Here is a 14,166-nt window from a genome sequence, read left to right as displayed (position 1 = left end):
TATTTAATTTTATTTACAGTTTCAGTCATATATGATATGAGAAGTTAATAGACATTGTCTATTCTGCAACAGTGTTTAACACTGGATATCCTATTAGCACTTACACTAGAACTTTCATCAGCCCTGCACATATTTTTTAAATCAGACAGTATCTGTTTGCTGGTTCAAAAAACACATTTTTACAAACGTCCATAAATTTCCTCCACTTTCTCCAAGAATTCCTCGATCAGTCTTTAATTCATGATGATCGTACTGCCACCTGTTATACCTATTAAGTGTTTATTGCATGTCACCTTGTTTATTCAACATGTTGATTAGTTGTTTATTCAACAGTTATCTCAGAATTGATAAGATAATTGGATTAAAATGGTATAATCGTATGAAAATTAATATGTTAAAAGAATAAACATGCCCAATCACTATTGAATATATTTAACATTTGCTACATAAATAACTGTTAAAAACAAAATAAAAAAATGGGGGGGGGGGGAGATGAAGTGTCTCAATCAAATTTCTTTAAATGAGAGGTGAACTGTCTGAAAGGTGAAGTGTCTGCAAAAAAGGGCCTAGAGTGAAGTGTCTGTGGGATGAAGTGTCTGTAAATCCCGATTTAACACTTGCACCGCCTGCTGTTGTGAATATTAAAATCAGGTTTCTTAAATATTATCTTATTATTATTCCGAAACCAATGTCAGCCTAAATTTGTCGTATAGACAAATCTGACTAGACTGGAAAGGGAAGTTGTAGTTATGTTCGTGGTCCGACGTTGTAGAGACGGAGACGATACGATTCTCGTCTAGATTATAGACATAACCGGATATAAGATGGCGGGTGTCTCGCTGCAAGAAAAAGGCTGGTAAATAGATATTTTTTTGTTTTACACATTGATTAGAAATGCAACACTTGTTCTGCTTCTTTAACATGTTCGGAAAATATCATTTAACTCGATGCCTATGATGTCATATTATGTAGACAATACAAAAACATAGTAATACCCGTTGTTTTGAACACGTCACAAATTTTATGATTGTAAATTGGTGGGTGGGGTAATGCTACATTAGTAGGCAATCTCCTGGATTAGACCCTATGTATTTTACAGGTCTAAAACTTGTATATAATACACTACAGTAAGGAAGACGGAATGAGCCTTATATATACTCCTGGTTTTAGACCCCGGGGTCTAATCCAGGATATAGCCCATTAGTATTTTCAGGTAATGATAAAGAATGTAGATCTACTGTTCATTAAACAGTGAAATAGACAAACTGTTCTGATAACACTTGTGAATGTTAAGTACTTTCATAAGTGCGAAAAAATTAATTGACTGTTTAAAAGGTGTTTTATTTCATCATTAATTTAATGCTTGTAGTCCTATAAATGTGACGTAGCTTTGAGATATTTTGCTTCTGGTCAAAACAACGTCATATCGAAATTGCTCAAAAACCCATAGCACATTCAGCCAGAAAAAAACAATTAAGACAGCGTGTATGTAGATTGACAAATTTATGAATAAAACTAAAAAATAAATTAGGACAAAATTTGGACAAAATAATTAAACTGTTGCATCCGAAAAATCATGATGAAATCCTTTCATGTAATTAAATTCCTTATACAGTTGATAAACATATGACCGCCATACAGTGCGAGAAATCTGATTGGCTATTTCAAATGCAAGTGTTTAACTGAGTCAGAAGATTCTAACGGATGATTTTTTTTTAACGAAATAATTGCCCATGCACTGTCAGCATGTGCGAACATATTTTTCCGTTCAAAAATTTGGAATCAATCTGTAAAGCACCTTACTTAACCAGTATAGGCCGATAGACAAAAATAAATTGATGTTTATATTTTATTTTAAATTGATAAGTACATTGTTCAGCGATTTTCCCCCCTGAATTAAGATTGTTAATATCTTATTAAGCAGTAAGAACATATAATTTTTTTAACGTAATATTTACTGTTATAATATGAGACATTTTGAATGATGTTTTCAGAAATTACCAGACGCTTGTTTCAGTATTGATTCGTCCCTAGCAGTTTCGTATTTAAACAGTTCGAAAATTTAAAGGGCAAATGCACCGGAAATCATGGTTGGCTAAACGCATTTTAAGATAAACAAAGCACAACAGGCAAAATTCTAGCATCATTATGAGAAGAGAGGAAATAATACGTTATTAAAGGTTTAATTAATCAGAATTGTGAAATTTCATCAGAATTGTGAACAGCTCCGTCGGACCCAAGGTCCATTTGTGATTGTGAATGGGTCCGTTATTCGGTACCACTTATATAGGGAAAAAATCGCTGTTGTTCGAGAGTTTTTATTTACGACTGAGCATGAAATTGAAAGAAAAGAAGATAAGCTTTTGAATAAAGCTTGAAGGGCAAGATAATAGACATTTTTTTAAAAAATTTATGATGCTATGCGTTTATGAGCAATAACCATCAGACGTCAGGCTTGACCGGAAAAAAACTATATCAAGCCTGTAACGTCTAATATATTGGACTTTCATGCTTGATCCTACTGTAATGGTAATTTCTGTATGTATGTGGCCAGTGTTTCAATTGGTCAAAGTCAATTGTTTATTTTCTTTCTGAGTTACTGTCTGTTATTATCTAAAATTCACATCATTGGGTTATTTTGATATTATTTCAGCTTTTTAAAAATTTCTACAATGTCTTCTCAGCAATCTATATATAACTTGTAAGAGATACCTTATGATTGTCATAAAGTAAAGGGAAAGATGGTTACAATCATTTGTGAATATAAAGAAAATAAATTTCTATTTCAGGTTCTTATCAGAAGAAGGCATAGAACAATGTAGTTCGGGAGGGAAGTCTGATGTTGAGTCGATCATCAGAACTGCCTTAAATGTAAGTATAAAAGATTTTTTGTACCTTCTCACAGCCTATAAGATGTAATGGCAGATTAATACAGTCTACAAAAAGGATTTCACTTTTTCATTTGTTTTCATTTCTTGATCAAAGCTTACGTACTGATAATTTGTGTATAAAATTCTGTATCACAACACTGATAGACTTTATGTTATAGTAGTAGTTTAAGATAGTATGAAAAATATGCACAATTTTGTTTTTATAAAACTGTCAAAATATATTGAAACACATTGTTATTTATCTATTTTTTTCTAACAGACAGACCTAAGAGAAATTGCCAAGGGATGGCTTCCAGAGGATTTAAACAGAGGCCGTGCAGATTATGTAAGTTTATAATGTTCAGCATTTATGACCATTAATTGGAAATACAATTAAACATGTATTATATAATAATTGGTAAATTAAGTTATGTTGGATATAAGAATATAAAAGATAGGATTAGTTTCTTCTTTTTTTTTAATATGTATCTACAGATTATGCTTGATTGCTCTATTTTTGCTATACATGTTCAGTGCCTCATGTACTTATTTTTTCTATCATTTTGTTTTGCCTGTTTAGAAACCAAGTTACTAAAATGGCCTCTATTTTTGTAATGCAGGTTCAGGGCCCAGGTGTATTACAGCTGCAGAAAATACGTAATGTATCTGCCCCTAAGGATAATGAAGAATCTCAATATGCACCTCGGCTGATGAAACTAGTCCTAACTGATGGCCATATCACATGTTCAGCTGTGGAAACTGAGGTGTTGAAAGAAATAGGGTAAGTGTTGCAGCACAAGTAAGGCTCGAAACTGGACATGCAGTGTCAGTGTAACTTTTCACTCAATATTGACATTAGAATTTCTTTCTCTCTTTAAAAAGAATACCAATGCAACTTGTATTATCATTATGAATCATACACACCTGAACAATGCATTGAACATGAGGCATCTTATGGGGGAATTGAAAAGGAAATAGTCCCTGAGACTGAATCTAATTCTGGCTAAATCCTCATGTGTATCCCTTTATCAAACAGTGTAACTTATTATTATACCATATTTCATAACACATATATTTTTAGCTCTACTATTTGATAAGAATAAGTAGAGCTATCTTAGTCACACAGGCGTCGGTGTAACCACTTATTTTAATGTTTGTATACCACCTTAAATATTTTCATATTTCATGGACATCTGGCTTTGAAACAAGATGAAATTTTATTCACTTCTTTGAGAGCATAAAAGGACTCTCTCAAAGGCCTGTAACTGTAACATGGATTTTGAAAAAAATTTGGTCCTTTGGTGAAATATTATCAAGGCTCTTTTAGTTTTACTATCAAGCTCTTAGAAAAGTCGAGCATGCTGTCCTACAGACAGCTCTTGTTGGCATTGTAATCATTGTCATTTACTTAATTAATTCATAAATCTTTACTTAAGTTATATTTCTTTGTTCATTATCAAGTCGTAAGTTATGGAGATCAGAAAGCTGTCGATACAGAAATATTTTCACCAGTGTAACATTGGATGTGATTTCATTAAGTTATGCTATGTTATTATATATATATTGTTATTATATATTATCTTGTGTTGACATTTATAATATGCTGAAGATAATATTAATTTGGTTTATTTCGAATTGCACATATAGGTCAAAAACTGCGCCGGGTAGCAAGATTCTGTTGAAGAAGATGACAGTTGGTGTGGAACATGGTTTCTTGTTATTAAATAACAAAAACATGAAACACCTTGGTGGGCGTGTTGAGAAAATGGCCGAGGGCTGGGAACTGAAAAAGGTAATAATCTTAATACTTATATAATGGGAACAAATCACCTTGATTATATAAAAAGTGTTACTTGTACTTTTTAACTGATGATAGATAAACAAAAATATTTAGTTTTCTTTGTGAACAGAAATATGTTTGATGCTGATTTATTGTGATAATAATAATAAATAGAGATAAATTGTATACTTCTTTATTTGGGAATAGTTAAAGATAAAGTTAAAACAGGGGAAAAGGTAGGATGTGAGGTTTAAAAAAAAAAGATTGTATGTTGTACTTTTGTTCGTTTTACAGAAGTTGGCAAAACAACAGCGAGGTAGCTATACTACAGAAGGTGGACCTCCGCCGTTTGTACCGTTTGGTCAGAGGATAGGTAACGATGCTTATAAGACCACAACGAGACGAGGTTGGTCATGTTTGCTTTTGTACAACATAAATGATATTACAAATAAAAGATTTTATGAATTTTACTCTGAGGTTTATTTTTGATTAAGGTAGACTAGCATGCACTTCCTTGTAGTCTAACCAGATATTGTACTACTGGGAACCAGATATTGTACTACTGGGAACCAGATATTGTACTACTGGGTGTACAGTTTGAGCATTTTGACATGTAGAAATCACCTAATCTTTGGCCCTGCTGGACTGGAAAGTAACTTCCTTTTGCCTCTAATATAGAGCCAGGCCAGTTTGCATATCCCTACAGTCTGACCATTGATAATGGGCATTTCCAAAAAATTAAGTGGACAGTGTCATTTAAGAAATTCATCAGTTAAAAGGTCTTAAAACTCTTGGATAGAAGGCATAGAATAAATTAAAACTTTGTAGATGTGAAGAGGCAATGTTCTCTACTTTGTCTCTATCAGGGGTTATGTACATTTGTTTTTCTCAAGCTTAAAACATTAAGGGGAAATAACTTTACAGTTCATTGAAATCCCAGAAATAGTTCAGAAAACCCAAATTTATAACTTGTATTAAATGGGAGCTAATTGATTTGTTGTTTAATGTTAAATAAGTGTTATTTGTAGGGCACTGATTTTTGTGGTTTAGTCAATACATAAATTTAAGATCCATCAAAATATCATTTCTTCTTCTTTAAGATTATTTTGCATGCATTTTGCAATACATTATTTGCATTTTATTTTTTTGCAAAAATAGACAGTCTACAAATTTAGGAACACTCTAGAATGGTCTTTGTGACAAAACCAAGGAATTTCATGCCAATGAAATAAATTGAATTCACAATACATTGTTTGAAGATTTGAGAATGTAGAACTAGTATGAGTATTCAGTTTTGATTATACAAGAGTTATCATATTATGTCCTCAGATAATTTCAAGTCTCTGGACGCCAACAAAGCTGAGAAGAAGGCAGAGGACAATGAGTTTGAACAACAAAGAAAAGCCACCATAGCTGAGGCCATGCAAGCCAAAGAAGATGTTCAGTCAAAAAAGTTTGGAGGTGGACAAAAACAGGTGGGTTTCATTTTAACAAAGTTCGCTCTGGTGTAAAGATTGTCAAGATCCTTTTTCAGCTTCATCTGTCAGCATGCCGATTCATACATGACGGTGCATGATTCACTCACAAAATTCTACATGTAGTAAAAATTTAAAGGCAGGGTGTATATGCACTCAGAGTAAAATCCCCAGAGTCATTGAATTTTAGGATAGTAAACTGCATATCTGTTAAATACTGTTGGGATCTACCTATTGTTTGGGATGCTCTAGACACCATCTAAAATGTTTCTTAACGTCATGAAGTGCAGTTAGTTTGACTAGGTTTATATTGCAATATAAATATACATTAGTATTTATTAAAGCCTGTGGACATTGAAGACTTCTGTGTGCCTCTTTTTATTTTTTATTAATTTTGTATATGGTCATCACCGGGGTAAAGCTGAAAATCTTCCTGAAGCCAGGACAAGTTTTATCTCAACAGGGTGAATGAAAGATAACTAGCAGATTTTTACCGCTGTTGCTATTTTGTATTATTTCTAAGCCTTGTGTGTGAACATTAATAAACACAAATTAATCATGTATCATTCTCTTTTTGCTTAAAGGTGTCTAATGACCATGATGTGGCCAAAATAACAGAAATGGGTTTTAAAGCTGAGGAAGCGAACAATGCTCTCCGAATCAGTAATGGTAATGTTCAACAAGCATTAGACTACCTCTTAAAAGGTGGGGGATCAATGGATCGGCGTTCCCAAGGTGGCCCTAACAGACAGTCAAGTTACGAATCTGGGGATCGGAGGGGTCAAGGTGGTCCGAATAGACAATCGAGTTACGAGGATAGAAAGCCGCAGGGTGTAATGAACAGACAGTCAAACAATGATTCAGATAGAGGACGGGGGAGGAGGGATCGGAGAGATGATGATACAGGTATATGATTGGTTACTGGTTAAAAAACGCAAACATTGTACTGATGAGATATAATCCATATCAATGATACTTTTCACTGTAAAAAGTCATTAATATTTTTCTTGAATATGCATAGATTGGAACTAATTTTTGTGGAGTATGAACAATTTTATCATAACTATAAAAGAAATGTGTTTCACAGGGGCAAGAGATACACATATACTGACAACAGATTTTTTATCATGGTTAGCTCAGTTACTAGGGAGCATTCAGCAACATACACTATTGGATAGAAAGGTCCCAGGCTTGAGTCCTTGTGAGGACCCTGCACATTGTATTGAGCAAAAGATTTACTCTACATTTTTTTCACTTCACCAAGACGTTAATAGTAAACACAAGATGGCAGAATAATACATACTTCCTTAGGTAGATTAATAGACGGCTTGTATAGGTGATTAGCCATATGATGAGGTGTAAAACTATTAAATAGTGTAATATAACTGTATCATTAAACTAAGGCAATTAAAATGTGTTTTCTTTACTAAATACATATATAGTAAAAACTTGAATACAAAAACATATCGTTGATTTTACAGAATCACAAATGTATGCGTTAAATAATCATGTATAAAGCTCTGCTTGGTTTATATTAACAGGTCCACCAAGAGGTCGGCGTGGAAGGGACACAGAAGAAGGTGATGAAGTCAGTAGTAAACCGTCCGGTCCAGCCACCTTGTTTGATTTCCTTGCTGTTTCAAATAAAATACCCGAGGCTAAAGGTTAACATTTTAACATTTATTACTACATAATTAAATAGCTGCATGACTGCAGATTTTGGTTTAATGTGGTGAAAAGGAAAAAAATGTTATTATGGTAAAAATGTTGATGTGGGGTATTATGGTTAGGTGATTTGACCTAGCCTAAAACACTTAATATCTACAGAAATTACCTGTAAGTAGGCAAAACATGCAGACATTTCATTTTAAGTAACAGGGTAAACCTTTCATGATGAAATTAATGCATTATTTCATGGTGTGCTAACTACATTTTAAGTTTCATCTGGTTTGATCCATTGGCGAGGGGAAAATTTTCCATGACATTGAAATCTTACTAGTCATTTGTCCCTCACAAATGGTTAGCACATCATGATAAACTCCTCACAATGATTACCTCCCTTGGCATATTGTCTCTGTGCTGATAAGGGGAGATCACTGCGTAAGAGATTGACATCATGAGGGATTAATAGCTTATCTCCTGTGGTGATATTGGATATTACTGATCATTAATACAGGAAAGCCTGTTAGGTGGACCCACCGTCAAGATATGACTAAAAATGTGTTTGAATATGGTTGAAAAAATAAACATAAACAAAAGATCACTGAAATTCAGAATTTAGTCACCTGGACATATGTAAATTTTGTTTACATCTTTGAGTCTTCACTCTTTAAGGTGAAATCTCAAAGGTCAATATTTCTCCTTGAGGATTAAGGTCAATGTTGGTTTTATCTTAATTTGATTTGATTTAATTTGATTCAGTTATATTACTGTACTGCTTGTATAGCTTCTATATTAATGAAACTTGTAATTTAACATATTTTATTATAATATGTAGATACAAAACCAAAACCATCCTCTGGAAAAGATACCTCAAATAGAAACCATTATGATAACCGAGAACGTCCTAGAACGTCCAGTGGAAGTTCTGACCAGTCAAATCGTGCAAAACAATCTGTACCTCCTAGATTTGTGAACAAACCAAAATATGATCAAGGTCAGAACAGGGGTCAAGGTTATTACCAAGATGAGAGGTCACAAAGGTCAAGGGAGGACAGGCCTAAAACAGCTCCGTCAGAAAACCGCAGATATGAAAACCGGACACAGAATGATAGAAATACAAGTGAAAGAGACAGAAATACTAGTGAAAGGAACAGAAACTATAACGATAGAAATTATAATGATAATAGGGACTACAAAAGAGGTGGGGGTAAAACTGACGACAGAAACTTTAAACAAAATGATAGGAAAACAGCAAATTATGATTCTAAGTCAAATTCAAATAATTATCAAAGACAGTCCGACAATAGGGAAAATTCCCGAGGGAATTACAGACAAGAAAAAGGTGGAAATAGAGATGGCCCACCTTCTTCAGATAATCGACCAAAACCAAGTGAAAGTAATACTAATAACTCATCATCATCATCAAGGACTTCTTATTCTAATGAAAGGGGTGAACAGGGTAGATCACGGAACCAGCAAGGTCAAAGTTCACAGTCCCAAAACCAGTCCAGTGCCAATAATTCATACAAATCAGACTCATACTCAAAGGGAGGAAACTCCCAGAAGTCACAGTCTAATTATAGTGCTAATAATAGGGGAGGTAACTCTCAAAATTACAATTCTGGGGGTGATAATTATGTTCAAAATCAGCAGACGCAGTCTAGTAATTATAGAAACTATAATAATTATCCACCAATGAGCACGAGTGGAGGCCAATATCAACAAACACCAGAATACATGTACTCCGAGGTAAGTCAGTTTAGTTTATACAAACTTATTTTAGTTTGTTTATGCTGGAAGCTTTAAGCTTATTGAAACATTCTTGAAATCGTTCCTGGAACCCATCACTACTAAGCAATGAATGCTCAAGGAAACAGCATCTTGGCCCTGATAGGGTCCAAATCCAGGCGGCAAGCAATTCTTAAGTCTGTTTGTCATGTAGTGATTCAAAATCACAGTGTCATGCCCTCACATTCATCATAATTATACCCCCAATAACAAAGTTTGGGGGGGTATATAGGAGTCACCCGGTGGTCGGTTGGTCGGGCGGTCGGTCCAGACGTCCGTTGCATTTTCCTTGTCCGGAGCATAACTTGAAAACTAATGGTTGGAATTCAATATACATGTAACTACATACAATGGTCAAGCACATTGAGAGGAAGTGCAGTGCACAAGAACCATAACTCTATCTTGACTAATTACAGAGTTATTGCCCTTTGTTACTTTTCCTTGTCCGGGGCATAACTTGAAAACTACTGGTTGGAATTCAAAACAACTTCATACAATTGTCAAACACAATAAGGGGAAGTGCAGTGCACAAGAACCATAACTCTATCTAAAGTAATTACAGAGTTATTGCCCTTTGTTACTTTTCCATTGCCTTTTTTGTCCAGACCATAACTTGAAGACTAATGGTCGGAATTCATTATAACTTCATACAATGGTCAAGCACATTGAGAGAAAGTGCAGTGCACAAGAACCATAACTCCATCTTGACTAATTACAGAGTTATTGCCCTTTGTTACTTTTCCTTGACCAGAGCATAACTTGAAAACTACTGTTTAGAATTAAATACAACTTCATACAGTTGTCAAGGACATTAAAAGGAAGTGCAGTGCACAAGAGCCATAACTCCATTTTGACAAAATACAGAGTTACTGCCCTTTGATAATTTTCCTTGTCAGGAGCATAACTTAAAACATACTGGTTGGAATTCAAAACAACTTCATACAATGGTCAAGCACAATAAGAGGAAGTGCAGTGCACAAGAATTATAACTCTATCTTCATTGCCCTTTGTTCCTTTTCTTTGTCTTTCTGGACTTATTACAGAGTAATTCAATTAAACTTCATCAATGGCCAACCACATTGAAAGGAAATGCAACATATAAGAACCACAACTAATGAACTATCTTTAATTGCCCACAACCATAACTCTATATTTCAATTCTTTTACAAGGTATTCTGTTACTAGCAACATCCTCATTTCCGAAGCAGTCTTGTGGGGGTATTAATCACATTTAGTGATAGTTCTAGTTTTAATTGGTTTAACTGAATAAGCTATATTTCAAAAGATTGAATTTTATAATGGTGATTGGCCAATAATAGGTAATGACATTTGTTAAGGATGAAATATTAAAACTGCATATGAGGCTCTAATTTAGCACTCAAAATCTCACAAATGCAAATCAAAATTTAAAAATGCCAGTTACTTTTATTTACACTCCCAATGAGTAACCTTTCAGTAACTATTAAAGTACAACAAAATTACAAACTTTTGAGAAATAAAATGAACGGGCCTTTAATGTTTCATTTTGCACAAATTTACAACTTTATACTACTTTTATTGATTTTAATGTAAAGCATTTATGTTTCTAAAATATATGAGTGGCTTTTTCAAGTGTGTTTTAAATTGCTTTCCTTTTCTATATACATGAATGAAATAATGTATTATAGATGTAATTATTGGTCAAACAAATTGAATTAATATTTTCATCATTTTATTGGTTTCACAGCAACCAGTTCAGTTTAATATTAAAGTTGGAGACAAGGTGATGGCCAAGTACTGGGAAGATAATCTGGTAAGTTATATCCATTGTAATTTATAATGAGTTCTTGACAGGTTATATGACTTATTTTATATGGTTAGAAGCTTACATAACCCAAGCCAACAGGCGAGGGTTAGGATTCAATTGTTAATACATGGTCATATAACATGTAACAAATTAATAACAGCAGAATAACTTTATTTGAGGTAAATTTGAAAATAACTTCATATTAAATTGACAGAGCAGTGGATATAGAATATATATATATAAACGTCACAGTTCTCCAATGCAAAGGGACATTACAAACATGCTGTATGATAAAACTGTTTATATCTGGCTACTGATAATCTGAATGTGTTTTGATACAGATTATATTTGATATTGTACAGAAATACTGTGTGAAGAAGTGAACAATAAGTGCAATCTCTCTCCAGTAGTATGATGGGGGATATTATTAATGGTGTATCCTCAATGTGCAGAAGCTTTACTGAGACTTTGGTAGTTCCATTATTCCCAGGACACATGGATGGCCTGGCTACAATTGATTTGTGCATCAAATTGATTAATTTATCTATAAATTAAATGTTTTTGAATCTTTAGTAAATATTTTATACATTGATGTTTTACAGTTTTACGAGGCATGCATTGAAATGATGACACCTAACATGCCCACAGCAATCGTGTCCTTCACGGAATATGGTAACTCGGAGGAAGTTCTTCTGACAGATATCCGTCCTTATATACCACAAGTTGTAAGTATGAAAGTTGATGAAAAAGGGGAGATCATTTATGACTTATGACTAATGAACCCTCTAACCACCTCCTTAAAACAATATTCAGTCCTCATATTTGTGTGGCCTGCTGCAGAGTAACGGCAGCCTATAGGGATCACTTTTCCGTCGTCTGTCCAAGTTTACATTTTGATACTTATGTGGCTAGAGAAACAATAGGTAACTGTACTTTCTCTTTGATGTCGTGCATTCAGTAAGGCTTTTATGTGGCTAAAAAGAACAATAAAAATAGCAATCGATCAGCACAAAAGTGCTGTCTCATTAGAATGTTTATCTGTCCATCCGTCACAAAACTTGTTCAGAGTACTCCTCAAAAAAATTCTGGTGCAATTCCATCCAAACTTTACACAGTTTTTTTATAGAGGATGAAGATCAGGAATTTTGTTTTACTTCAACACTTTAAGAAAATCGACTAAGCAGAGTTTGACACATAGAAGATCTACTGTATTATATGTTGGCATGTTGGCTCTTTACCAAAAAAAGAAGTTATTTTATATTTTATTACCTTGCAGATTCCCCAGCAAGGGCCCCTCATACATACAGACATGAGTGTACCGCCTCCACAAGTGTTCTATTCTGCACCTCCCCAGCCTGGTGTCTCCGGGGTAGAGGATGTCATTCAGGCATTTGGAGGAATGGAGTTTCGGAGAGGAGGGGGTGGGGCTGCTTATTCCCGGAAAGATGGGCGGGGCCAACAGCAATATTACCAACCCCCTCCTCAGAGAAGATAGAGCAGGGGAAAAAACAGTTCTTTTCTTTATGTGTAACAAAACCTTTAAGGCCATATCAAAATATCTTTTTGTTCATTTTATTTCAAAAACATCCCTTTTATCAGTTAATTTATCAGTTTATGTCTTTAAATGATTTTATTCTTTTAATTGAAAGTTGTAAATGAACAAAAATGTTCTCTGTGCTTTCCATTTTTGTAGTTTTTGTAGGAGAAATACTGAAACTTACAATAAATTCCTTAACTCAAAAATAATCTGATGGACAATGGTTTTGATGTGGCCTTATATATACATTGTACTGCTGATAAGACTTCTGTTGTATGTTGCTTTTTACAAAATTAACCAAGTGTGCAATTCCCCCAGTATTTAGAGGACAAGAAATACCAAATCCTGTATTTAACACATGAAATGTTTCCAAATAGTCAGAATTATAATAAATTCAAACAGAATTAAAAAATCAAAAGCAGAAAATAAATGGCTTTTCGTATGTCCCTGCATTGATCAAGTGTTATATTGTTTTTGTTCTATCAGTTAACATGTTTATAGACAGTGTTAATTTTAGACATAAACATTTTCATTCTATAAGTTAACATAGTTAGTCAAGACTTATCGACAGATAAGAACTTTATTTTCATATACATGTATGACATTGACACCTTAATAAACATTGACCTTTTATGATAAAATTCAGGAAATTTCAACTTTAACATTGCTGTTAATTTACAAAGTTGACGGGTGCATATATGTTTACAAACATATCATGTTTACAATGGTTTTGGAAAGTAAAGATTTTCCTGGGAATTTTTGGAAACTTGCATTAACATTTTAAGGGACTCCACTGAGGTCCAAAAGTATAATAAAAAAAAACTTAAAATTTCAAATTTCTTACATAGATCAACTGGGCACTTAAAACAGAAAGATATGCAAAAGATAATTAAGAAATAATTTGATATCCTATTTTTGTGTGATTTTTAGTCAGGGTTGTGGTTATTATTCACATAATAATTATTTTGGGAAAACTGAGTGAAGGAATGAATGAATGATGAAATTTTGCACACAAGTTATTGTTCTAGACCTACATCAAATGGAACATTCATGTCTTAATTATTTTTCCTGTGCCGTTGTGTCAAAAAACCTCAGTGGAGTCCTTTTAAATACTGTTACTTTTATGGAGGAAGCAGGGTGTTGTTCTGTTAATGCTGATATTTATTCTGTTTCTTGAAACAATGAATCATTTATTACGTATATTAATTTGATGTCTAACAAAGTTATCATCTGCAAAATCATGCTAAGAAATTGTGTTATTGATTATT

General features: G+C 33.6%; 1 protein-coding gene across 1 annotated transcript; it reads left to right on the top strand.

The window, feature by feature from the left end:
* Positions 1-706: 706 nt before the first annotated feature.
* On the top strand, positions 707-13,230 carry LOC132741727 (tudor domain-containing protein 3-like). Its single transcript, XM_060729981.1, has 13 exons — positions 707-856; positions 2,790-2,871; positions 3,151-3,216; positions 3,491-3,651; positions 4,518-4,662; positions 4,945-5,056; positions 5,980-6,125; positions 6,710-7,031; positions 7,667-7,789; positions 8,623-9,536; positions 11,302-11,367; positions 11,964-12,086; positions 12,638-13,230. The coding sequence occupies exons 1-13, from the start codon at positions 825-827 to the stop codon at positions 12,854-12,856; spliced, it is 2,511 nt and encodes an 836-aa protein (XP_060585964.1). The 5' UTR covers positions 707-824; the 3' UTR covers positions 12,857-13,230.
* Positions 13,231-14,166: the final 936 nt, after the last annotated feature.

Source organism: Ruditapes philippinarum, unplaced genomic scaffold, assembly GCF_026571515.1.
Source record: "Ruditapes philippinarum isolate M1 unplaced genomic scaffold, ASM2657151v2 ctg1272_1_1_1_1, whole genome shotgun sequence".
Lineage (NCBI taxonomy): Eukaryota > Metazoa > Mollusca > Bivalvia > Venerida > Veneridae > Ruditapes > Ruditapes philippinarum.
This window is presented reverse-complemented; position numbering and strand designations above follow the sequence as displayed.